Source organism: Protopterus annectens, chromosome 6.part0, assembly GCF_019279795.1.
Source record: "Protopterus annectens isolate FY-2018-M chromosome 6.part0, PAN1.0, whole genome shotgun sequence".
Taxonomy (NCBI): domain Eukaryota; kingdom Metazoa; phylum Chordata; order Ceratodontiformes; family Protopteridae; genus Protopterus; species Protopterus annectens.
The window spans coordinates 712,977,617-713,002,643 of NC_056737.1; the positions used below are offsets into that span (position 1 = coordinate 712,977,617).

A 25,027-nucleotide genomic window follows, 5' to 3' on the forward strand; every position below is an offset into this window, starting at 1 on the left:
TAATGCTTATTAAAAAGCATTCCCAGAGCTCTCTTAGAGATGCTAAAAGCAAAAAGCAGATGGTCACCTGATAATGATTTTGTATGGTAGTAGAATTGGTGTGTGTGATGCTGAAGTAACACTTTAAGGTTTTTGTACATATCTCTGCAGGAATTCTAATGTATCTGTAAATGGGAAATATCAATGCCATAAATGTATGTATGAAAATCTTCCAAGGAGTTCAGGCTTAAAATGTAGCCTCGTGTTATGCTTTTTGTTCTTTTTGTAGCAGACGTGTACATTGTTTTTATTTGGTATATAATGTATTTTAACATATTCATATTCTTGCATAAAGCTGCTATTACACTAATAGCCTAGCGCATTTTTATTTTCAGGAATTTACTTTTCAGCTACTAAAAGCAAGCTGGCTTAATCTGCATTTTTCCTTGTTCAAGTACAAATTTGTTTTGAATCCTTTTTCTTGCTGAAAGAATCTGCATGATCTGAATCAGAATCATTAACTTGCAATGCACCTATTTCATTTGCATTTCATTTTATTTTTGCATTGTTTTCATTGCTTTTTCTTTGCTTCTCTTTCTTTTTATCGGGTTACCATCTACAGCCAGGCTATGTAAGGGACTTGGTAAGTTGCCAAAGATGAGACCTTGTATGAAGGATTGTTTGGTTTATAAAAATGTCTAGGAAAGCTGTGCTGCAAAGCAACTTGTTTGCTGATTCAATTTTGAGCATGGGTTTGTTTACTATGTGGGGAATTTGTTAATCATTATGTATAACAGTGTTGCTAAAAGCACTCAAAAAGAATATTTTACTGTGGAAAATCTGCAGTGGCATGTATCTTGATAATACAATAGCTGTGTCTGAATGTTGTAGTCTTAAGTATCTACTGACAGCAAGAATACTCTAAACAAGGTGTTGCAGCTCAGCTGGGCTAGCAGTTACTAAGTATCACTTCAGAAAGGCTGTATTTGTAGAAAGTGTGTGTGGATTATTAAATTGTAGAAATGACTTGTTTGCTTGTCTAAAATGAGTGTGAAATGTGTTGCACTGCTAGTTTTCACTATTTCTTTCTAGGATTCTTCTTGATGTCTGCCTGACCCCATATGAAGTTTGTCTGATGTACATACTAACTTTTCTGTCATTGTGAAATGCTTTGGAATATTTCCAGATGGGTGCTGAATGCATGCATGAGAGCCTTATAACAGACTGCATTGGTGGTGATTGTTTTTGTGAATGTTTTAATCACCTTTTAATGACTAATCTGTGTATAGCTCTAGTTCTAATGCTAATGAAGTTCAGAAGATCTCGTTTGAAAGTAGAACCATTTTGTGTAATATAGTGGATATTTCTTAACCAAAATATTGTTCTTCACTTTGACATTTTGTTTAATCATTTATCAAACGGATAAGTAAATTTCTCCTCACTGATGTCCTTCAGCCATAGGTTTGTATATGTACTTGAACAACCATTTTTTTAGTCAGTAACACATGCTTGCTGAATGATCATTTTTGACGCCCATGTGTGGATGGTCTAACACAATGCATTTTCTACTTGTTTGCCAGGATGACTACTTTTTCAGAAAGAAAAGTCATGGATAATATATTCAGTTGTATTAAAAAGATTAACACTTCTAGTGCTCAGCTTTTGCCATCATAATGTATTCATTAGTTTTTAATTAAAATGATGCCCTTGGCCACACCTCTTTACTCAAAAATGGAGTCTGGGAAATGCTTTGATTTGCATATAAAGTTGAACTGATCGGTCGAAAAAGACAATGTTATTGACCACACCAGAAATGGACCATCTGAAGAAGAATGAGAGATGGTAGTAACAGCAGCAGATAGAATGCTATGGTGCATCCTCAAGGAAATGCTCTCCAGAAGTAGAGAGAAAATTCCTGGTTTTCCAGGACTTAATACATACCATTCTGTATTGTGTAATTCTCGAGGTCATAGAGGATGCTGAAGGAGTCCAGAAACAATAAAACACTAGAAGATTGCATAGATGGGATGGAGGATAAACCGGTCTAGGAGCACTGGAATGTAAATGGAGTATTTTCTCACTTTAGCCCAGGGGAGGAGGGAGCATGTTTACAAAAGATAATGTCTTCGAGATGTTAAAGGTTGGGGAAGAGTGGAGTCTGTATAAATAGCAGATTGTCGCTACCAACTTTTTCCTGTATTTTCCATAAGTGCTGCACTATGGAGGAGTTGTGGACTGGTGGTATAGACTGCCACAGTGGGTAATGGAATTCCATTGAAGCATCCAAGAAGGCAGAGTCAGCTGGAAGAGTGAGGCTGAAGGGGAGATGATGATAATGTTTGAAGGGTGGATTTAAATAACTTGTGCTTTCAATATAATGTGATAAATGGTATTTCATTTTGTTTATTAATGAACCACCCCTTTTTATTGATGGCTTACTTGTGCTTGCCAGCCCAGTAGCCTGAGAGAGAAAAGGCTATTCTGCATCTAGTGACTTGAGCCATCAGCAACCCTTTTACCATAGGATTACTGGGCATATGGACTGTGTGGCAAAATGTTTGCATTCATTGTTTGGTGGACTGTTTGCTATTAAGTCCAAGAAAGACTGAACACCTGGCAGAGGTGTAGTTTGCCTAGATTCCTTGTTTACCATTTTGTGTTCACATTACAACTACCAACAACTTTTGGACAGTATTTGTTGTGGGGTTGTGGGTGCCAAGAGCTGCATCTTGCAGTATATTTGGCATCAAGTATCTCTCCTAGGTTTCGTTTCATGTTTATGTAGGTGTGTGTATGTAATATATATATATATATATATATATATATAAATATATATATATATATATATATATATATATATATATATATATATATATATATATATATATATATATATATATACACCCTCCATAACATTAAAATATCAGCATTAGTAATAAGCAGACTTTCAGGATGGCTGCAAGCTGATCATCACGTTGATTAGAACTATCACAGTATGAAAAATGAGAAATTGTTAAAAGCAATTAATTTGAATAAAATTCAGCTACTGGCTAGTAACTACACTGCTTGGATGCCATCATAAAAGAAATTTGGAGAGAAAGTATACCAGAAACGAATAAAGCTCTGGGTGGGATAAACCTTGCAGTTGTTAAGCAAACAGCAGTTACAGGCTTCAGCTTTAGTAAGAGATGTGGCTTCCATTAATTTATAGGAAAAAAAAGTAAATCCAATGCAATTAAGTGAGATATTGGAGACATGTATACATTCAGATGCAGTCATACCAGCAGAAAGAGCTACTCCTGACAAAGCTGTAGCAGTAGGGAAAAATATTAAAAAGTGGCGTCTCGAGTGTTTTGTGAAAATGTAATATATGTTCATTGGGCATAATAAAAGAATATTTATCCAAGCACCCGGGGAATGTTGATAGACTGGTATGAGATTCATTTTTCTAGGAGTGTTATATACATGTTTGAATGCTGAAGAGGCTAATAATAGAGTTTAGGCAACAAACAGTTAAACAGCAAGTAGAGGAGATTGAGCTTCATCTTCTGACATTAGCCTTAACCCATAGAGAAGCTTTACCAACAAAACCTCTTCCATTTGAAGGAAAGTGCTTGAACAGCAATAAGCCTAGGAGCGGACTAGAAGAATTAGGAGCATCTTGTACTTGAACAGATCTGTATTTAGAGATGGAGAGGATCAAGAAGATCAGCAACAGTTGTGTATTTACTAAATTAATTGGTAACACTGAAGGACCAATCCTTTTGTATATAAATTTGACTTTGCAAGAAGTGTCTAATGAAAGACTGGAAGTTTTTGAACTGCTGGGAGGAATGTAAAGCAGATAGCCCTCTTTCAGTGTTTAAAGGGGTACTGAAGGGACTGAAAAAGTAACTGTAATCAAGACAATTTTATTAGCATTCAATTTACATCATTTGTATACATATACTATGTTGTAAAACAGTCTTATGTTGTGTACAGTCAGGGGTATTTTAAATGTGAAGTGCAGTTGGTGTTGTCAGTGGCACCTGCATATATTGAAAGGATGTTAAAGCAAGGCATTTTTTTAAGTTGTATGTTGCCCACGATTTACACTGTAACAATGTAAGAAATACTGGACCAAAGCTAGTTAGTTAATATAATGGTGCCACCTTCAGTTGCTGGAGTGGGAATGTAAAAGTGTGTATTGATCACAAATGTGGAAACAAGATAATGTCCCATTTTTATGCAGGTGTATATCTAGAATATTGTCCTTGGTTTAACCTATAGACAGTTTTTTAAACAGGATTGAAAATGGATAAAATGGTAAAAGGCATAGTAAATGGTAGATCTGATGTCATTTTCATTTGTTGCTCAATGCATGGGGTTCGGATTGTATCTGACTCTGCCAGTTTATCTGTAGATTCTAAGATCTGACTCCCGAGCTCCTCCTTTATCCATAATGCCCCTGACCACTGTTACCTCAGATCTTGTTTGCTGCTGTACGATACAGTCAAGATTGTGTTTTCCTGAGCTCTGGTGGGTTGATTTGTGGGTAAAAAGTTAAGAAATTCTTGGTAGTTAAATTGTCTTCAGTGATTTCTCACCTTTATCTCGATTTGCCAAATATCTCCTACCCTTCTTACTTTTTCATTAATTTTCTCTACCATTTGTTCTTTTGGTAGTCTTGTTACCATTGCTGGTATTATCTTTCTGTATCTTAAACCAAGGTATTTTTTTTATTACCATTGTTGTTTTTTTGTAGAGTTGAGCCTTGCTCTGCTAAAAAAAAAAATTGTTGCTTGTTCATGATCTTTCTTACAATATGGCTGAAAGGCTAACTGGTTTCAAGAAGTGCAGTTCCTATGGGCATAAGATACCCAACTCTAATGCCAGCAGGGAGTGCATCTGTTATCTAGGCCCGGCACACTTGGAAATCACCTGCTCTATCTGTGTTGCTTTTAATACCAGGGTCATAAGTGATAAGAGGAATAAGTTAATACTGTAAAGCCTCTCTCCAGCTTCTGCTCCTTCATCTGGTACTTCCAGATCAGGGACTAAAACCCCCCTGTCATAAGTCCAAGGAGCACTGAAAATGCTCCCTTGCATGGTCCCCAAAGTCCGTGCTTCCTTTTGAGCCACTGAGATTTCCAAGAATTTAGATCTGAAGTCTTCATATCTGACATATGCTGTTGCTAAGTTTTATTCCATTCTGTTATTTCTCCGATCTGACCTGCCATTTCAGAGTCCTCTGATCAGAGAGTTGAACCATCAGATGTGAAGATACTCCTATCTACACTGCAGCAACTTCCCTGATCCAGTTAGCTCCTACCCTCTTGGAGAACGATGGTTCTTTGAGCCATAATGTTGGATCTAAGGGGTTGAAGTCAACTTAGTTTTCAGAACTATTTCCCCCTGCGGCTTCAGTATTGGACAGCTTGGCTTTAAACCCCTACCTCAGAGGTGAGAGTTGGGGAGGGCTTTGAATCATCTGCGGCAAGAATCTCTGCTTCTTCTGGTCCTTCCACCTTTGAGGTGATGGAGAGGGTTTTCTCACCCCAGAGAGCAGTTTTGACTCTTGCACCTTAGGATCCACTCCCTGTTCCTTCTTCGTATCCTGTCAGAGTTTGTTCATCCTACCAATAAGGGACAGCCAGGCCTGTATGAGCTTCCATGTAGTTCCCACTAGGGAACTCGCCACTTCTTCCAACACCTCTCCAGAACACCCCACTGAAGAGGTTCCTTGAAAGAGGTCATGCATGGATTCCACACTGTTCTCTGGAGGCAGTCGGGCGGAGGGTGCTTGCCCTTGTACCTAAAAGCCTGGATAGCCATTGCAAAAGATTCATGGGTGTAAAGGATCATATATAAAGGATATTACATTCCCTTGTTACAAGTTCCCCAAAAGAAAAGAAAAATTCTCCCTGATGTTCAGCCAATCAGTGGGAGTTAGCTCTAGAGGTTCAAAAGCTGCTGGATAAGAGTAGTCCAAGAGCTCCATCCAGACCAGAAGGGATCTGGAATTTACTCCAGGTTCTTTTTAGTGCCAAAGAAAACAGGGAACCTGAAACCCATTATAGATCTCAATTATCTGAACTAGTTTGTAAAGAATTCCAAATTCCAGATGGTCAAGATTCTGTCCATTCTGCCTCTCCTGTAGAAGGATGACTGGATGTTCTCTATCAATCTTCAAGATACATAACTATCCCGTAAATATTAACAGATGCTGTGGAAGATACCTGCGCTTCCGGCTGGGAAGCCAGTTCTAACCAGTTCAGAGCCCTGCCCTTCTGTCTCACCACAGCCCCCAGTGTGTTCAAATGCATGGCAGTAAGAGCAGCTCATCTAAGACTACTCTGACTCATGATTGTTTCCTTATTTAGATGACTGGCTCCTTCCGCACCGACCAGGCATCTCCTGGAAAGAGCCAGGGATTACTTATTCCAATTATCTCACTCTCTGGGAATAATAATCAGTCTGGCCAATTTAGAACTTAAATCAGTTCAAGTCTTGGAGTTTATAGGGGCTCATCTAGATACAGTCAAGTCGTGTAGCTCTTCTGCCTCAAAACAGAGTTCTTGCTTTGAAATCGCATGTCTTGCCATCTCCCCCAGTAAAAATAGTTCTCAAAGCCCTTGGGTTGATGGCTGCTACAGTAACTTTAATAGCCCCCCTCATCTTCATATGAGAATTCTTCATTGGAATCTAGCAGTGCAATGGTCCTTTCATCTGCATCCAATAAAATTATCTCAGGTTTGCAGAAAATCCCTACTGTCCTGGATACACACCATTGAAATTTGTCACGGGCTTCCATTTATTCTTCCTCCCACAGACTCCTCCCATTTGGGGTGGGGGTGCATTACTTGGGATGGGAGCGTTCAATGCATGTGGTCCCCAGAAGAGACCATTTTGCCCTGGAGATGAAAGAGTTGCTTCTAGCATTGCAAGCCCTTCAGAGCTGTCTTCTGCTAGGAACTATTGCTGTTCAGATGGACATTCAGTAGTCTGATACATGAATGAACGGGGGAAACCAGATCTTACCCCCTTGCCGAGAAGCAATGAGTTTGGCAGTGAGGTGAGAGTTTGGTTGTGAGCGATCTCCTCCACTTGCTTTCATGTAGTGTCGCACATATCGGGGAAGTCTAACATCTTGGAGGACAAGCTCAGCAGTACCATCCTGATGCCTCGTGTAGAATGTCAGGCAATCAGTGGCAAATATGATCCACGATTTGGTCAACAGTGCTGCTATCTTCACCTCTCCCCTCGACAACAAATGCAGCAGGTTCTTTGCCCTAATTTCTCCTCCGGGACATTCACCAAGAGATGCAGTAGTCTGCACTTGGCCCTCCGGTCTCCTTTGTTTACCCTCCACTGCCTTTAATTCCCAGTTTTCTTAAGAAAGTGCTCTGGTTGAGGGGCAGAGTAATCCTGATTGCTCCCTTCTGGCCTCTGCAAGAGTGTTTTCCCTTTGTATGGTCTCAGTATGTCCTCCTTGGACACTGGATCCCAATGCAGACCTGTTGTCACACCTGTCAAGGATGATTCATCCAAACATTCTAGGCGTCAAGTTGACGGCATGGTTTCTCCAGTTCCAGTAATGGTTAGATCTTCCGGGCTTTCCTCCCCAGCTCACTAAATTCTATTTTTCTCTCTCAAACTTTCAACTAGGAAGATTTATAAGAGTAAATGGAAAAGGTTTTCCTTTTTGGCTTGTCAGAGAAAGTCTGATCCTTTCACTGCTCCACTCCCTGCTGTTTTAGATTTCCTTGCATCTTTCAAAGCGGGGCAAGTTTCTCCGTCATCAGAGTTCAGTTAGCAGCCATTTGCATCTGCCACATTAGAGAGAGAGCTTCTTTAGCTTCATCTAAGTTATGCAAGGCCTTTCTTAAAGGTACCTTTTTACTTAGACCTCCAGTTGGGGATCCCATTCCACCGTGAGGATCTGACGTTGGTATTAGAGTTTGGTGCTTTCACCTTTTGAGCCTTCAGCTAAAGTAGACCTTAAGTTTCTGCCTTGGAAAACTATCTTTCAAGCACTCTCTTCAAAACCACTGCATTTGATTTTTCACAAAGAATTACTTTATGCATTAACTCTTCCTTTCTATCAAAAGTTGCCTCTGAAACAAACCTCAATCAGGTGATCAGTTAACCAATTTCCTTTCCCAAATTTGATAGTAAAGGCGAGTATACACTATCTTTTAGAGACACACAGACAACTTCACTTTTACCTTCACAGGACTAAGGAATTTAGGAAAACTGATCAAGTGTTTGACTCCTTTTCTAGTAACAAGATGGGCAGACCAGTCTCAAAAATGACACTACCTGAATGGATAACAGATTGCATTTCCTATGTTTATTCCTTGTGAGGCCTAACCTTGCAAAGACGACCAGAAGCACATTCAACTCTTATCAGTAGCTACATCAGTTACTTTTTGGGCTAGAGCCTCCTGATGACATTTGTGTGGCTGCCACATAGTCTAATGCTCATAGTTTTATTTTATTGGTCATTAAAAAATGGACATAATCTCCATAAACAGAGCTGCATTCAGTTATGCGGTTCTCAGGAACATCCTTCCATGAGAGCCACCAAAGTTTACCATAGGTGACGACTGTCTTATTTACTGAGAAACTGAAGAAAATGGCAACATCAGGTGTAAGTTATGTACTCACCATAACTATGCATCTGTGGTGTCTATTTTCATTCTTCCTAAACTTCCCTCCCACCTTTACATATATACAGATATTTCAAGCATGGGCATTAATGGCCTTCTAGCATGCCAATATACCAAAAACACTTGTTCCCATAAGTGTCCAGGCTGCTGTTAAAAATATCTAGACTAATACTTGCTTTAATGTAATTTGGTAGTCTGTTCCATGCATCAGCTACTGTGTCAGAGAATCAATTAGTGCACTTCTCATTTCTATAATATCTTCTACATAGGTTGTCTAATGATTCTCTAGTACTTTTTGATAACCCCAAACATTCCCAGAGATAGTTTTGTCCAAGTGCCCTATGTACTTGAATAAGATCTCCTCTTGTATCTGTAAGAGACACTGTACAAGTTCAGTTATTTTAGTCTTTCATAATACCTTAAATTTTCACATCATGGATATTTCCACTGCACTCTTTCCAGTTTACTCATGCTTATTTTCTTATAGGGTTTCCATATTGTTCCATACTCATGTTTGGGTCTACTGTAACTAACAAACAGTGACCATCATTTTTGATTTCCTAGACTTTATAAATCTTTTTATACAACCTATAGTTCTGTAACTGTCATTAACCAATTTGTTGATATGATTAGAAAAACTCATAGCTGAATGTACCCTTATACCCTGGTCCTTAAAAGAGTCTACAGTTTCAATCACCATGTGCTGTATTAAATATTCAACTTTCAGTTTATATCTCACAAATCTCGTTTGCTTAGTTTTTTATGTATTTATCAGCATGTTATTTTCCTGTGCCCATATGGTCAGTAGTTATTTTGCAAACATGCCTCATCTGTAAAGCACGTCATCAGTTTACCCAATTTCAGGTCATCTGTATATAGACAGTAGAACACCTCCGATGAAAAAGTTAGGTCTGAAAGATACAATCTAAACAAATAAGGGCCTACGACAGAGCCCTGGGGGACACCTTGAGTGTAACCAAGGATTTCACCTGTCCAGTTGCTGTATATGTGCCATGTCCTGTTTGTAAGCCATGCAGCTATCCATCTTATCAAGAGTACATCAGTACCTAGTTGTACTGATTTATTGATCAGTGTTTTGTGTATGACCCTGTCAAATGCTGAAGTAAAATGTATATAAATAACATCACAGCACAATTTTGTCATTCATACCTGCTGTTATATTATTGTAGAACATCATGTTACAGGTGGTAATGGATCTGTTTTCAACATATGCATGCTGATATATGGTTTCAAATCTCAACTTTTTCAGTTCTAACAGTAACTTATTCGATATTACCTTCTCCATTATTTTTCTACAGCATGAACGTAGACTTAAAGGGTCTATATGACTGGGTTTGTCCTACTCTCCTTTCCCTTGAAGGCAGGTTTTAATAAGGGCATGTCTTCAATCTTTAGGAATGTTCCAATATTTATATGACCTAGTGAATAACAGGTACTGTAAGTTCTGGAAGTGTTCTCGGGTCATTGTTACTAATTCTGTCTCCTCTCTGAGCTTTGTTTGGATCCAGTTTTTCTCAGTTCTTTTTCAATATAATCTAATTTGATTCCAGTATCTGGGGTTACCTGGATGTCAGTAGGACAACTTAACACTTCTTTTGTGGAGCCAAACTGTTTTGCATAAGATTTTGCAAATATATGAATAATCTGTTGTGTCTGAGAATAAAATTTAGAATCTGCACGCAGTTTATCAATTTGAGTTTAATCGTTCTACAACTTGTGTATCTATAAAAAGGTTTCCTAGTATGCTCAATATCATTATATACATTTTCTTCAAATTTTTCTTGATGTCTCTCACTATGCTTAATGTGTTTGTCCACCTTGTTTCTTTCAGTTTTCAAAGTTGTACTTCGACCTCTCTTCCATTTCTTAGATTTTTTTGTCACTCACCTTAATCAGATATTTTGTTCTTATGGAAATATACCCCCTTACGTTGTATACCTAGATCCTGATGTTAAATATATTTTTTTATTTTTTGCTCTCAATTTCTTTCAAAACGTTCCACATTTCATCTGCAGTTTTTTCACCGAAGACCTTATTCCAGTCAGTTGTCATAGTGACTGTTTTGCTTCCATATAATCTGTAATTAACCTTCATGCATTGGTTTAGATTTGTTTGGCAGAATTATCTAGCAACAAATGAACCTTTATAACCCCATGATCACTGCACTAAGCTTGCACCTGTAGATAACTTCCTTCTATGTAAAAGTGATCAGCAATGAGAAAAAAAAAAAGTTAACATCTCTGCAGAAGCATGAAGGCATCTTTGTAAGTTTCCTTCAGAACAGAATGTACAACTAACTTCAGCTGCAGACTTCTTGACTTTTATTTGAGCATTTTCTAATGGAAAAAACACACATCTTTGCAGAAGCAAGAAACCATTTTTCATGTTTCATCATTTTTCTTATTTTTTCAAGCCTACTTGCTTGCAAAAACACTTGTTTAAAGATTAACCACAATCTAGACACCAACCCTTGTAAAAATAAAGGATCTTAATTTTATCTATATATGTATTATTATTAATGCACTTTTACATTCCCTACCACAGCAGCCCAAAATCACAGCATGTTAACTTAATGTTGCCTTTCTCCAGATTTTCTTCTCATTACTGTAAAGCCCATATTTCTTGCATCTAAATAAAAGTACTTGTTTACAACATTATCTTTAACACATACAGTAGTCACTGAAAATACTCCCCTCACATGTAAAATACCCCAGTACAACACCATACGGTACAGCTTTACTATATAACATGTAGTTGATGATATGAAATGTTTATACAAATACTAACATTTTTTACTTTTTTTTTTTTGTTTTATTGCCCTCCTAAGCATTGACATATAAAGTAAGATAGGTTTTGCAGCCCACCCACAAGTTTAACAGTCATCAAATGTCCAGTCTTGGCCACTTAATTTTGAAAAACCATATTTCACAAGTGTGACTGCTTTATAGTCTCACATTTATTCACTAATTTTGGTGATGCCAGTCTTTATCATGTTCATACCCATCTCCCAACACAGTTTTTGGTTCAAGTCCAAAGTACTGCTATAACCCGCTAAATGGGTAAGACATATATGTGTAATATGTCATTGTTTACATAACTCTGCATAGCTCACTTTTTATACATCTCTATGTGCACTATGAAAATTGTAAACTGTAAATTTATGGCATATATCAGTGGTGGTTAAGTTTTACATGTGTGTCTCTTATTTATAGTACTGTTTTTTTTTATATATCCTTGTATTTCTACGGAGTCCATTCATGTATTTGTTTCTACGGCAAAACAGCTTTCACATTTTTTACTTTAGTATCTTTTTGATTTTTATTTTACTATTTAAATTTTTATTAATTTAATCTATCTTCCTTCTGTGAATGGTCATTCTTATAGTACGGGCCTGACTATCGAAATTTTGTGCAGTAATATGCACTTTTTCCTCTGTCGATCTGTATGACAATAAAGTTGACTTTGACTTGACTATTCAGGTCAAATCGTATGCATTTTTCTGTGTCTCAAGCATTTCCTTTTAACATTAGAAAAGGTTTCACTGGCAAAGTCTCTCTGAGCTTTGTCAGAAGAATGCAAAGCAGTGTCCCATTCTGTCTGCTGGCTCACTTTTCATTGGATAAAAGTTTTTCTCCTTAGCCTGTTTTGCATCCAAAAATGTCTGGTCCTCCAGAAAAAATAAATATTTTCTAAAGACAGCTGGAATCTCACACCTGCCTCTCGACATTCCCTGATTGTTGGGATAAATTTGGTTCTCTTCTGCCTGGTGTACAGTGAGTAATGATCTACAAGCACTCAGCTGATTTTTAATGCTTTTCCTTTCTGCTGCAGTTTTGTCAGGATCTTCTCTCCACGGGTATGTTTGCATCTTTACTAATATCGGTCTTGGATGTTTTCTAATGGCCAGGTTTGAAGTAGACACTGTGTCCTTTCACGTAACAAATTTTGCTGTGTAATAGCAGTCCAGTTGCTGATTTGGACATTCATAAAATTAATGTAGTCTGTTCCTTTTAATTTCCGTGGTACAGTATAAAATCTCAAGATTTCTATCTGCACCCACACTTCTAACTCAGCTCTGTTTTTGAAATAGCTTTTCTTGAGGAGCTTCATGCTTGGCAAGACTTTTTTTTTTTTTATTTCACCCTCAGATTTTTACAATTTTATCAGTTCATTTGAATAGCTACTTAAAGCTTCTTTTTTTCCATCCTTTTATTTGAGTTGATATTCCTTCATTGTTTCATTTATTTTAATCATAATTGGGTACATTTGATCTATTTTTCCTCTAATTTACTGGAAGTTTTTTCTTGTACAAAGATGAATTTTAAACTGCTTTTAGCTGAACAGCTGCAGGATTCTTCCTAGTAAATGTTTTCTTTTCACCTTTATTGGCTAGTGTTATTTCAGGTTCTCTAAATTTCTTTGTTGGAATAAGTCAGTGTACTTACTGGCTAGTAACTGAATTTTATCCAGAGTGACATATTTATTTGACTGTTTCTCAGTTTATGCTTTCACATTGTGAGAGCTGAATTTAAGCTGCTGTTCACTGTGCAGCCATTTTGAAAGTCCAAGCTAAAGTCTTTAATCTCCATCAGCTAATATAAAATATGTTGGAGGAACAAATTTATTACTTAGTGCTGCCTCCATCTCTAGAAGACAGCATAAAAAACAGAGGGATAACTGTATTTGCTTTAAGGAAAACCATTATGATTAGATGGGAGCCCATAAATTTTGCCGACCTAACTGATTTGTCCCTCCTGAAGGTGTCCTATGAAGGTGGGTGATGAGGATTAAATCTGCCTAGTTTTACTCTCTGAATCATTGAATCTGTAAATGTGTGTAGTAGCTAGCAATTTCATTTTTTCTGATCAGAGTACTAGGACACTGGTAGCCAATCCATGTTCTTTTTCTGTGCAGTCAAAGCAGAACTGACCATCTCTAGTCACATATTACTATAATAGACTACCAACAACCTTGCAGGTTGTGCCCTCAGTTGGTTGCCTGTAACATAGAGATGTTCTTCATGTTTCACTGTTGCAGTCATTACATTTGGGTAATCTGCTGGCAGGTTGCCCTCAGTCGGCTTGATTAACAAAGTCTTGGGTGTCCCTTCTTCCATGATGTCAGGTCATCAGGGGTATAAAACATGCAGCAGACGCCATTACATCAGTCTTTCTTGCCGAGCGGTGCCCGAAGCAGAAGCAGTTCGTAAGTACCAGTCGGCCAACTCCTGACATTTTCATTTGAGTTTCAGAACTGAAGTCTTCAACTTAAAGTTAAGTACCTCATTGGGGAAACTTTTTCTTGCTCCTTACCGATGTCAGTAAAAGTTAATTATTGCATTACTTGTGAAAAGCAAATACCTCATAAAGATTTTCATTTGTACTGTATTCCTTGCCTAGGCCCTGACCACGACGTACCTTGCTGTCGGTTTTGTGCTTTATTTAATCAGCACACTATACTTTGTCGGTACATTTTTGCCTCTAAATATTTCGGATCTCGGTTTAATTATCCAGAAATGACGTTGGTTAGCTATCCGACTACCGAAAAAAATGCAAAGAAAAAGACAGGCACACGTCGCCGAGGTCCAAAACTGCCGACTATGCTTCTCCTAAGCCAGTCGCCAGTTCGCCGGTACTCAGTGAGGCGCTTTCGCAGCCCCTGATACCTGCTACTTCTGACTCGCAGGCCTCTACTGAGACCCATTCAGAGTCCAGTATGCCATGAGAGGCTTCACCTATGGAACCCGTGTATGTCTCTACCTTGGATGAGTCTGGAGCCACTGTGCAGGCACCAGCTTCTGAGGGTGCATTCAGGCCTACAGACAACTCCACCTTCTATTCTAAGGCCTAAATCTCTATGTCTAAAAAAATGCCCAGGCCACATGTTCAGGCCTCTATGCCTAAAAAAAAACAAATGATCAAAATGGCTGAAGATCTTATTACTCTAGTCAGGGGTAGTCAACCCCCCCCTCTTCTAAGAGGCCTAGGACTGAGCTTGACTATGAATATTCTGATCAGGACTCTTCTAATTCTTCCAATGTTACCTTCTTATGAGGATTCTGATGCAGAGGATTCCATTCCCTCTGCTTCCCCACCTGAGGACTTCTCTTTTGGGGAAACTTTACATACCTTAAGGGAGCATTTCCACTGGGAAAGTCAGGAATTTTCTGAATCTAAAAAGTGGCTTATGGATTTCCTTCTACCTCAGCATAGGCCTTTGGCTATACCCTCCTGTACTAGACATTGCTGATGTGTTTTCGGAATCCAGTATGGCCCCTGATTCCCTGCCTCCGGCTCCCAGTAAACCTGACAGATACTACAGGGTTTCAGAGTCCCACAAGTTCCTTTTAAAAAATCCTGTTGCGGATCCAGAAACCATTTTTCGGGCCCAAGGGCATTAAGGCTTTTACTGCTAAAAATCCTAGCCCTTCTGATAGAGACTCCAGGGCGCTGGATAGATGGGGGTAAAAAGGTTTATACTTCTGCAACCTTGGCAATCCGGGCTTTAAACTGCCAATTTCATATGCTAAAATATCAACAGCATATTATGGAACTACTCAAACAGAAAATGATGCTAATTTCTAACTGTGTAGACATTAGATTTACAGGATTTATTGCATTCTGCTGAACAAGTTGGAAAACATACTTTGCAATGTGGTATTGATTCTTTAGAGGCCTCTTGCAGGGCTTCTGTTACTGGGTCTGTGCTTAGAAGGCATGCTTGGCTTAAGGAGCAGTCTCTGCCTGATCGTGTTAAAGCAAAATTGTTGGATGCTCCTTTAAATCAGGACCACCTGTTTGTCAATAAGGCTGAAGAAGTTCTAAAAATGGAAGATAAAGCGAAATCTATGCAAACTGTAAAATATTTCTTAGAAGTGCAACCTCCCAAGATTTAGTAGGCACTAGCCTACTAAGAATTGGTCCTTTCCAGCTCCTTCCAGATTCACTCGAACATACACAGACACACCAAAAGCACCAGGTTTCAGTCCCAAGGGGGACTGTCAGAACTAAGCAATGGGGGGGGGGGCCCTCCACTTCCAAATCTGGAAATGGCAAGACACCCCCAATGGTAAATAGTCTCAATGACTTTCGTTTAAAATTACCAAGCACTTTCCTTTTATCCACCCCTTTGGGGGGAAAGATTGCTCTTCATGCAAAAAACTGGGAACTCATAACCCATGACAAATGAGTTTTAAATAGTGTCCCAGGGATACAGATATTTCCACACTTTGCCAACACCAACCGGGGTGGCCAGACCTGCCCCCAAATCAGTGGGCAGAGGCTCAGAAACGAGTACATTCCCCTCTTAAACATGGGGGCTATTCAACCGGTACCAGAAGAGGAAAAGGGACAAGGTTTCTATTCCAGGCTTTTCCTGGTACCCAGAAATGACAATTTATTATTTATTTATTTGTTTGCAGTTGGTTTACCAGGATAGTCCATTGGGCCTAGAAGAACCCATTTTCAATGTGGTCCTGGGGAGAAAAGCTCCAAAAACAAAACAATAATTACAAACAAAACAGTAATTACAAACAAAATTACAATCAAAGCTCTTGTTACAGTATGTACAAAAGTACTAGTAGAAACATTGCATTTAAACATATAGTTTCTAAAGCAAAAATGACAATGAAAGTTTTGGTTATACTAATTAGACAAAATATTTCATTTAACAGAGACAATTTCTGCGATAAACAGTGTGATCATTGTAAATCTAGAGTAGTTGTTTATGCATGGATTGATTCCTGCCAAAACCATGTATGGTTAGTATGTTGATGTTCATGGATGCACTGCAACAACTTTCATATGTCTGACAAATGAGTACGCAGAGTAGGTAGAAGTAGGATGGGAGATGAGCAGTTGGGATTCAGATCAGGATGTATCGCAACTTACCCAATGTTTGCAGTTAGACAGATAGTTAAGAGGAATCTAGAGATGAGAAGAGTCCAAGTGACTGTTCTTATATTTGAAGAAATCTTATGACAAGGTTCCAAGGACATGAGTTGGGCAGTCCTGTGGTGGTTTGAAGTCCAAAACACAGAAGATAAGATTAGTGCAAACTATATACAGGGGACCCAAATACTGAAGTATGAACAGTGTTCAGTCTAAGTAAGGGGTTCCCTGTGGGATTGAGTGTGCTTCGTACTAGTGATGGGCTACATTAGCAAACCGGTTGATGGGGATAGATTAACAAAGTTGTTGTATTTATTTATTGACAAAAGGGGGAGAATGGAAGTTTAAAGTGTAAACTATATAGTTATGAGAGAAAGAAGGTTAGCAGTGCAAGTTATGTAGGGTGGCAGCTAGAGCATTCCCACTGGGAGGCTAGGTATGAATGAAGAGTTTTTTTGAAGGTAGAATTAGTAGGGGTAACGCGAATGGGTGATGGTAGGGAGTTCCAGAGTCATGCCAGACTAAAGGATAGAAGGTATTTGCCTGGTGGACGAGCTGGTTTGAGTATTTCAAGAAGATTTTGGTTGTTAGACCTTAGTACTCTGTTGGGTAGATACATTTTAAAGGCAGAGGAGAGGGAGGGACAGATTGAGGGGTTGAAAATACTCTTGTGGACTAGAGTGAGTTGGGTATAGATAAGGTGGTTGGGTAGTTCTAGCCAATTTAATTTGTGAAGAGAGGAACAATGGTGAGTAGAGGACCTCTGGCTAGTGGCGAACTTGGCGATTTTGTGATTTTGTTATAACAACATGAGAGTTGATTTTTCAGAGATGATTGTAGATTAGTTAGGAGTGGAGATCCATAGAGAAGGGAGGGGATGAGAAAGGATGTAGAGAGGGTGAGTTTAGTGGAGGGTGTAAGATAATGGTATTGACGGTAGAGCATACCTAATTTTTGATTTTTTTTTTTGTTTAGTTGTATGTGGGAATTAAATTTGAGCCGATTGTCAATTTGGACACCAAGTAGCTTGGTCTCTGATACCAATTCCAGAGTTGTGTTGTTTTGACTAGAAATACAGAAGGTGTTTGTGTTGAGAGAGGGGTGGCTTTTGAGGGAGTGAATGCCATTAATTTGGTTTTAGAAGCATTGAGTGCTAAGTGATTATTTTTCATCCATTGTTCAGTGGTTGAAAAAGCGTCTGAGTTAGCTTTAGAAGTAAAGGGGCTGAAGTGGCAGAGCAAATAATAGTTGAGTCGTCTGCATATTGAATGATGTTTGAGAATGGAATGGAGTTGCGGAAGTCATTAATAAAGATCATGGCATCCAATTCTGGACCTGTCTACTCTAAACACCTTTCTGGACATTCCAAAATTCAAGATGCTGACTCTTCACCAGTTACTTCTTATGCTAGGCAAAGATGCCTGGTTGGCAACTCTAAATTTAAAAGAAGCTTACCTGCATATCCAAATCAGGGAATCTTGCAGAAGATACCTCCGCTTCAAAGCAGGCTACTTGCATGATCAGCTCTCTGCACTGCCCTTTGGCTTATCTACTGTGCCCAGGGTCTTTACAAAGTGCCTGGCTCCAGTAATTGCATTTTGCAGTCAAAGAAATATTCCAGTATATCCATACCTGGACGATTGTCTAATTCAGGCAGAAAACAAGGTCATACTTATAAATCATCTGGCGTTTGTAATAAGGGTTCTAACTTGTCTAGGGGTACACCATAAACAAAAAGAAATCACAACTGGTACTCTCTCAATAGATTACATTCCTGGGTGCAAGCTTGAATACAACTGCCCAGATGGCTTTCCTCACACCAGAAAAGCAAATTCATTTGGTAACTTACTTCAAACAAGTGGCAAAAACCCTGCTGTCTGCAAGACAAATACTGCAAGCCTTGTGGTTCATGGCCTCCTGCATTCTTCTAATTCCATATGCAAGACTGCATATGAGAAAACTTCAGTGGTACTTAAAAAGACTATGGAGTCAAACATTGTCACAGACTGGAAACAGTGATTCCTGTCATACCTTGCCTACTCCTGGGGTTCCTATGGTGGGCAGAGGCCTGCCACCAAAACCAGGGACTGCCATTCACACTACCCCCTGCCGCCCAAACGCCAACTACAGACGCATCAGGCTTTGCATGGGGGGCTCACTTGGCAGGGAAGTGCATTCAGGGCAAATGGAACCCAAATCAAATGCACCTACATATCAATCAAAAAGAAATGTTAGCTGTACAGAATGCTTTGACAGCCTTCAAGGACTACATTCATCCAGAACATCTAATGGTAAAGACGGACAACACCACGATTATGTGGTACATAAACTAGCAGGGAGGTACACATTCCTACCCCCTCTGCAGACTAGCCATGGCATTGTGGAACACAGCCTTGAGCTACCAAGTGCAACTACAAGCTCAATTCCTGCTAGGAAAACTGAATACACTGGCAGGTGGACTAAGCAGAAGTCTTGTGGACCCACACAAGTGGAAACTAGAACCATGGATTTTCAACATGTTGATAAACAAGTGGGGGGGCCCAGACATGGATCTATTTGCCTCCCCTCAGAACTACCAGTTGGACAAATTTTGCACAAGGACTCCTCACAAAAAAGCCTAGAAAGTGGATGCTCAACTGGAAAAAACTGTCCGTCTACGCCTTTCCCCCTCTGCCTCTGCTCTCCAAAGTTCTGCTAAAAGTCAAACAGGACAAACCAACAATGATCTTGATTGCTCCAAACTGGCCACGCCAACACTGGTACCCACTCCTGCACAGTGGTTCACAAATATCTCCATAGCACCTGCCTCAAGACACCTTCCTTACTGTCTCAGCAGGAGAACCAAATTTTGCACCCTCAGATCCCAACATTGAACCTTGCAGCTTGGCTAATCACTTACGTTCACCCTTAGCATCCCTCAGCAAACCTGTGATGGATGTCATTTTGGAGGCGAGAAGACCTGTTACTAGAAGATCTTATGCTGACAAATGGAAAAGATTCTGTGCCTGGAACCAATCTTTAGGGATGAGCACAGCAGCGCCCAATTTACCTCAGATTTCTCAATACTTAACTGAGATGCTTTACAAGGGCCTGTCTTTTTCCTCTATTAAAATCAATGCTTCAGCTATTTCAGCTCACTATAACAGAACCACCCCTCTTTTCTCATCCCCTGTTCAAACAGTAGCTCAGAGGGGCAAATAACTTGAGACCACCCAGGAGAGCTCCTACCCCTGCCTGGGACCTTAACTTTGTTTTGGAAAAGCTCACTTTAACTCCTTTCGAGCCAGCTGCTACTGCAGACTTAAAATTCCTTTCTTGGAAAACAGCGTTCCTCTTAGCAATCGCTTCAGCTAGAAGGATATCTGAATTACAGGCCCTTATGGCAGTGGAGCCTTTCATCATCTTTCATGTGGCCAGGGTATCTCTGAGGACCAATCCATCCTTCATGCCCAAGGTGGTTTCTAGTGTGGCTCTTAACCAGTCCATTCATTTGCCAACTTTCTCTCCCAATCCACAAAACAAAGGAGAACGGATTCTGCATTCCTTGGATGTGCACAAACAACTTAGATTCTACTTGGACAGAACTAAATTTTGAAGAAAAACTGAACAATTGCTAGTGGCATTTGCTGCAGGGACAGAGGGGAAGGCTATTTCAAAACCATTTCTAAATGGATAAGCCATTGCATTCATTTCTGCTATAAGCACCATGGAAAACCCATCCCCCATGGGGATCAGATCTCATTCCACCAGGGCTGCATCTACTTCTGCAGCCTTTCTCAGAGGTGTTCCACTTCCTACCAGGGATATTCTAGAAGCTGCTACCTGGAGTTAAGTACGTACTTTCACCAAGCATTATAATTTACCAATTTTCTCTAAATCCAGAGCTGGTTTTGCCACTGCAGTCTTGCAGGGCCTTATAGCTGGTCCTAATGCTGTATAAATCCATCCTCCCAACCATAGCTTTGGGAATCTACTCAAATGTAATGACTGGAACAGTGAAACATGAAGACCATAGTACAGTTGTGTACACTTACCATAAATGTAGATGTTAGTGTATTCACTGTTGCAGTCCTGGTTGCCCTCCCTCCAGCCCCCTGTTTTTTCTCTTACTATACCTCTACTTTCTTTTACTATGCTTAAAAGCCTTTTTGGTGTATTTGCTTTTGGTTGTAGGTATATTTTTGTGTTTTTAATTTTATTTGCTCCCCATTTGGGGGGCACCTGACATCTGGGACAAGAAAAACTGATATGGCGTCGGCTGCATGTTTTATACCCCTGACGGCCTGACGTCATGGAAGAAAGGACAGCAACCGACGCAGGACCCAAGACTTTGTTAATCATGCCGACTGAGGGTAACCTGCCAGCAAATTACCCAAATGTAATGACTGCAACAGTGAATACACTCTAACATCTACATTTATGGTAAGTGTACACAACTGTACTGTCTCATCTCAGATCCCAGGAACTAGGGTTGTGGATCTTCAAGAATGTTTTCCCCTTTGCTGGTACTTTTCCTCTCAAATTGTGGCTGAAAGCACGATAAAACTATGGGCTGTGATAACCATACGCTTTAACCCATTACCACAGTCAACATGAGGGAGGGTCCCTGCATATGCCCCTCAATGTCTTTTTCTCCAGAGATCTGGACATTGCCAAAAATAATTGGGGAATAAAGTCAGGAGTAGTTAATGACCATTATTCTGATTCACTTAATATAGCAAAAGGTTTTGCACTGCGACACTTTCTGAGCAGTAAGAAATATGAACTCTGTCTGGCATGGACTTGTCTGTAATCCTCAGGGATTTACCAGTAAGGGACAGGACAAAATTTGAGAGGTAAAAAACAACAAAAATTGGGAGGTAAAAATCAGAGGGCATTTTATAAAATCAAGTATAGTTGGGAGGTGTACTGCTCCCTTGTGTACCTTTCAGTTTCTTTGCTCAAGAGTTCTGAAAATAGAAAAAAAGTATCAGGAAGACCAACACTGGGGTAGTTTATAAGTTAATACAGTGAATATAAAATTCTAATGTCTGGCATTATTAATTTGCCTGAAATACTGAGTGACTTGCCAAAAACAATTTTATGAGGCACAGGGAAAAATGAGAAAGTCGGGGACCTTTGCAAAAGCAAGTAAGTTGAAAGAAAGTGTTTTAACTGCAGAGTTGTGCAGGGAGGAAAGCCAAGGATGCATGTACAGTTCACAGTTGCAAATCCTTACTCTGCACATAACACGCACATTGAAGTCAGAGTTTTTGGCTAGTCTCTTCTGAGTGGGCTTTCCATGTTTCCCATGACATAAGCATGCATTTTTATAACAATAAGACTTTGGGAAACTTTAATGACTGGCGTTACTGATTGTAAGATTTTTTTTTTGGTGGAGGAGAAAATATAAGGCAAGATCAGTAGCAGCTGAAAGTAGTGCTTTCTCTTTGTAGAACTTGTACTTTTTTTTTTCCTTTGCAGCCAGTTGTGCCTATACCATGTCTTCATATCAGTTTGATAACGAGTAGCAGTGCTGCGCAACCCAGCTAGACAATAAAATGTTGATGCAGATGAGATAGGTGGTAGACATATCCTTATTTTTTCCAGGTCATAGAATACTTATTCAACTACTCTAGTAAAAAAATTAAAAAATGTGTTTTATTGAAATCAAGCTGTTTATTTTCTGCTATTGTAGTTGAATAAGTGTCTTTCAACAGACAAGTCAGCCAAAGGCACTTAAGTGTTCTGTTCGGTTCACATCACTGTCAGACTTATCAATGTGAATGAAAATAAACCTGAAGGGCCCAGATTTTTCTGGGCAGTAAGTAAACCAGTCATGTTTTTGTCAGCTAGGTTTGCTGTTCCAACCTAGTTTCCCCCCAGTTAAGCAAAACTTGACTGGTTAGGATCTGCTTTATATTCTGATGAATAATCTACTGGAATTCAACTCCTAAATCTTGACGATTCATGAACAGCTGGGGAAGTAATGTAGTCTACAGGGCAGGATACATGCTTTCATGTTATTGCTGGTGAGATGCCACTTTAGGTTGAGTTGAATCCCTGCCAGCTGTGCCATTTTGTAACATTTGTCACACAAGGCTTCATTTAGGAAGGGATTAGCATTACTTTGTAGCATTAACAAGCTGTAGGTTACATGACTAGGCTTGTGACTTTGCAGTTGGTGACTCAGGACTACATCACAAAAAAAATATACTTAAAGTTAAGGCAAGACTTGTTAAGTGTTTGGACCAAGCTAAGGCACCAACATAGATGTGGAGTAGAGCGGATGGGATTTTATACTTGGAAAATGGTGACTTAATTTTAAAAGTAAACAACCTAAAGAAACCTTTATAAGATGATCATGTTGCTCACCACTGTAATCAAAACTGATTTTTTTTTTTGGTTCGGAGTGTAGTCTGATGATTAGTTAAAACAAATTGATGTTATGTGGTCCAATCTCGCCTACATTCTTACACGGGTTCAGAGCCGAGCATCGTCTCCGACTCGGCCAACTTGATTTTTCTAGCATGGAGTCTCTAATTGGCTGGGCTAACCTAGTATCCCATGTTGCACTGCTCCATAGCTTCAGATTTCGTTTGCTGCTCTTGTAGCTAGGACGTGGTCTTGCTTGGCTGTGGCTAAGTACCTTTAAAACTTCTTTTTTTCTCAGAAAATTGTGGTTTTCCTCACAAAAGCTATTTTAATAGCTATTTTTGCCTTCTAGTCATTGTGTTTGTTGTGTGGTGTGTTTTTTGGTAGCCCTCTGTTCCGGCGGGCTAGGCCCATTTATCTTAGAGGACCTAGTCCTCCCTGTTGTCTAGTTGTAGTCTAAGATTTCTGTTCTGTGTTGTGAGTCTGTTTTTCTCCGGTATAGTGTGTGTGCGAGTAGATTCAAGAATCGTTTAAGTTAGAGATTTCTGCTGTTGGCTGTAGTTTCCCGCCTTAGCCGTCTTTTTCTAGGGCTTAGGGTCCTGTTGCTTTGTCTCTCTTTGGTGCATGGGTGCCTGTTAATATGTCGAAAGATCAAAAGGAACATAAACCTTCTGAGTTTAAGAAATGTTCTAAATGCAATTACAAGATGTCCATTACAGTTGGACATTCCGTTTGTGTTTACTGCCTAGGGGCAATTCATCTACAAGAGTCATGTAGCTTTTGTCACGCCTTCAGTCCGAGGGTGCTACAGGAAAGCAAAAACAAACTTATTTTGAAGGGTCTTTTAAAACCTTACTTTGTGGAGTCCTTGGACTCTTCCTCTAGTTCTTAAGCTAAGTCCAAGGCTTCTAAGGCCAAAAAGAGATCTCCGGCTCAGTCTGTATCTTCAGAGCCACCGGAGAAGACTGGCAAATTGGATTCTACCTCCTCGGCTCCTCTGTTCTCGGGGCCGCAGGAGGTATCTGTTGTACTGGAATCGGCCTCTGCTCCAATCCTGTTAGAACCCATTCGGAGCCAGTCTCCCAGTGTTAGGCATGGATCTCCAGACAGGAGATCACAGTCACCTTCTTTTTCCTCCAAATCCTCCAGGCTTTCTGATTTGGATGTTGATAGGGTGGTTTAGAGGCTCCTGCAGTCACCTGTGTTAGCAAAATTATTTTCGGCTCCGACCCAGTCTGTTCCGGAGCCAGTCCCAATGCTTGTACCGATAATTTCTACTCCGAGCACCTCCTTGTCTTCGGCGCCGGAGTGTTCTGCTCAGAGTGATGTTCTTCTGCCGGCCCCGATACCTACTAAGGGTTTATCGGTGCCGACGTCGGCTCCAACCATGTCGGCGCCGTCCTCTGGTTTCGGAACCTGGGTTTCCTCTGTCGGGACCGAGGGTGATACTTCGGGACTTCTGTCAGTTCCGAGCCTTTCTCTCGGTGCATCGGCTCAGTGAACTCCGGTCGTGGCTTCGGAGGCTGGTCGGTCCTCTGATTCGGGTGGACCGGCCTTCGAGGTCATGAGGAGCGCACTGGCCAGATCTTCAGTTGCATCATCCGGATCGGTCCTCCCGTCCCCCTCCACACCGGTTAGTGCCTCTGATGTCCCCTATCAGTAAGACGGCAGAGCCCAAAGGTCTGGGGATACCACCATGAGCGGTCCCCTACTTTTTGAGGGCCCCTCAGAGTCTGTGCCTGAGGAGCCCCCAAGAAAAGTTGTGCAAGAGGAAGCACATATACTCCCAGGATGAGTCCCTCACTTCTGATACCGACCTCAAGGAATCAGAGGGGTCCCCCAAGTCGCCCTCCGATGACATCTCTTTCTCCGACATCCTGGAGATTTTGAGGCAGAGAGGCGGCTGGCAGTCCAAGACCCCCTCTGAGGAGGAGTCTGTATTCCTCAAGGCCTTTGGGGCTCAGCCCTCCATCTCCTGGGTGTCTCCACCCTTTGATGAGCTCCTAGATTTGATCTGCTGAAGGGTGTGGGAGACTCCTGACTCGGTGGAACCGGTACCCAGATGTCCTAATAAATTTCTTTGAGCTCCCCCTGGGAAAGAGTTCCTGTCCAAAGGGGTTTCTGTGGATGCCA

The 25,027-nt window shown here is 40.2% G+C and overlaps 1 protein-coding gene across 5 annotated transcripts in view; it reads left to right on the forward strand.

The window, feature by feature from the left end:
• Positions 1–25,027, forward strand: part of FERMT2 (FERM domain containing kindlin 2) — a 1,218,449-nt gene that overhangs the window by 1,117,676 nt on the left and 75,746 nt on the right. For 3 of the 5 annotated variants that reach the window (XM_044074394.1, XM_044074398.1, XM_044074395.1), the window contains one exon: positions 602–622. The exons of the other annotated variants lie outside the window; for them this stretch is intronic. In XM_044074394.1, coding sequence (XP_043930329.1) covers positions 602–622 — 21 coding nt within the window. The remainder of the gene's footprint in view (positions 1–601; positions 623–25,027) is intronic. 5 annotated transcript variants of the gene reach the window in all.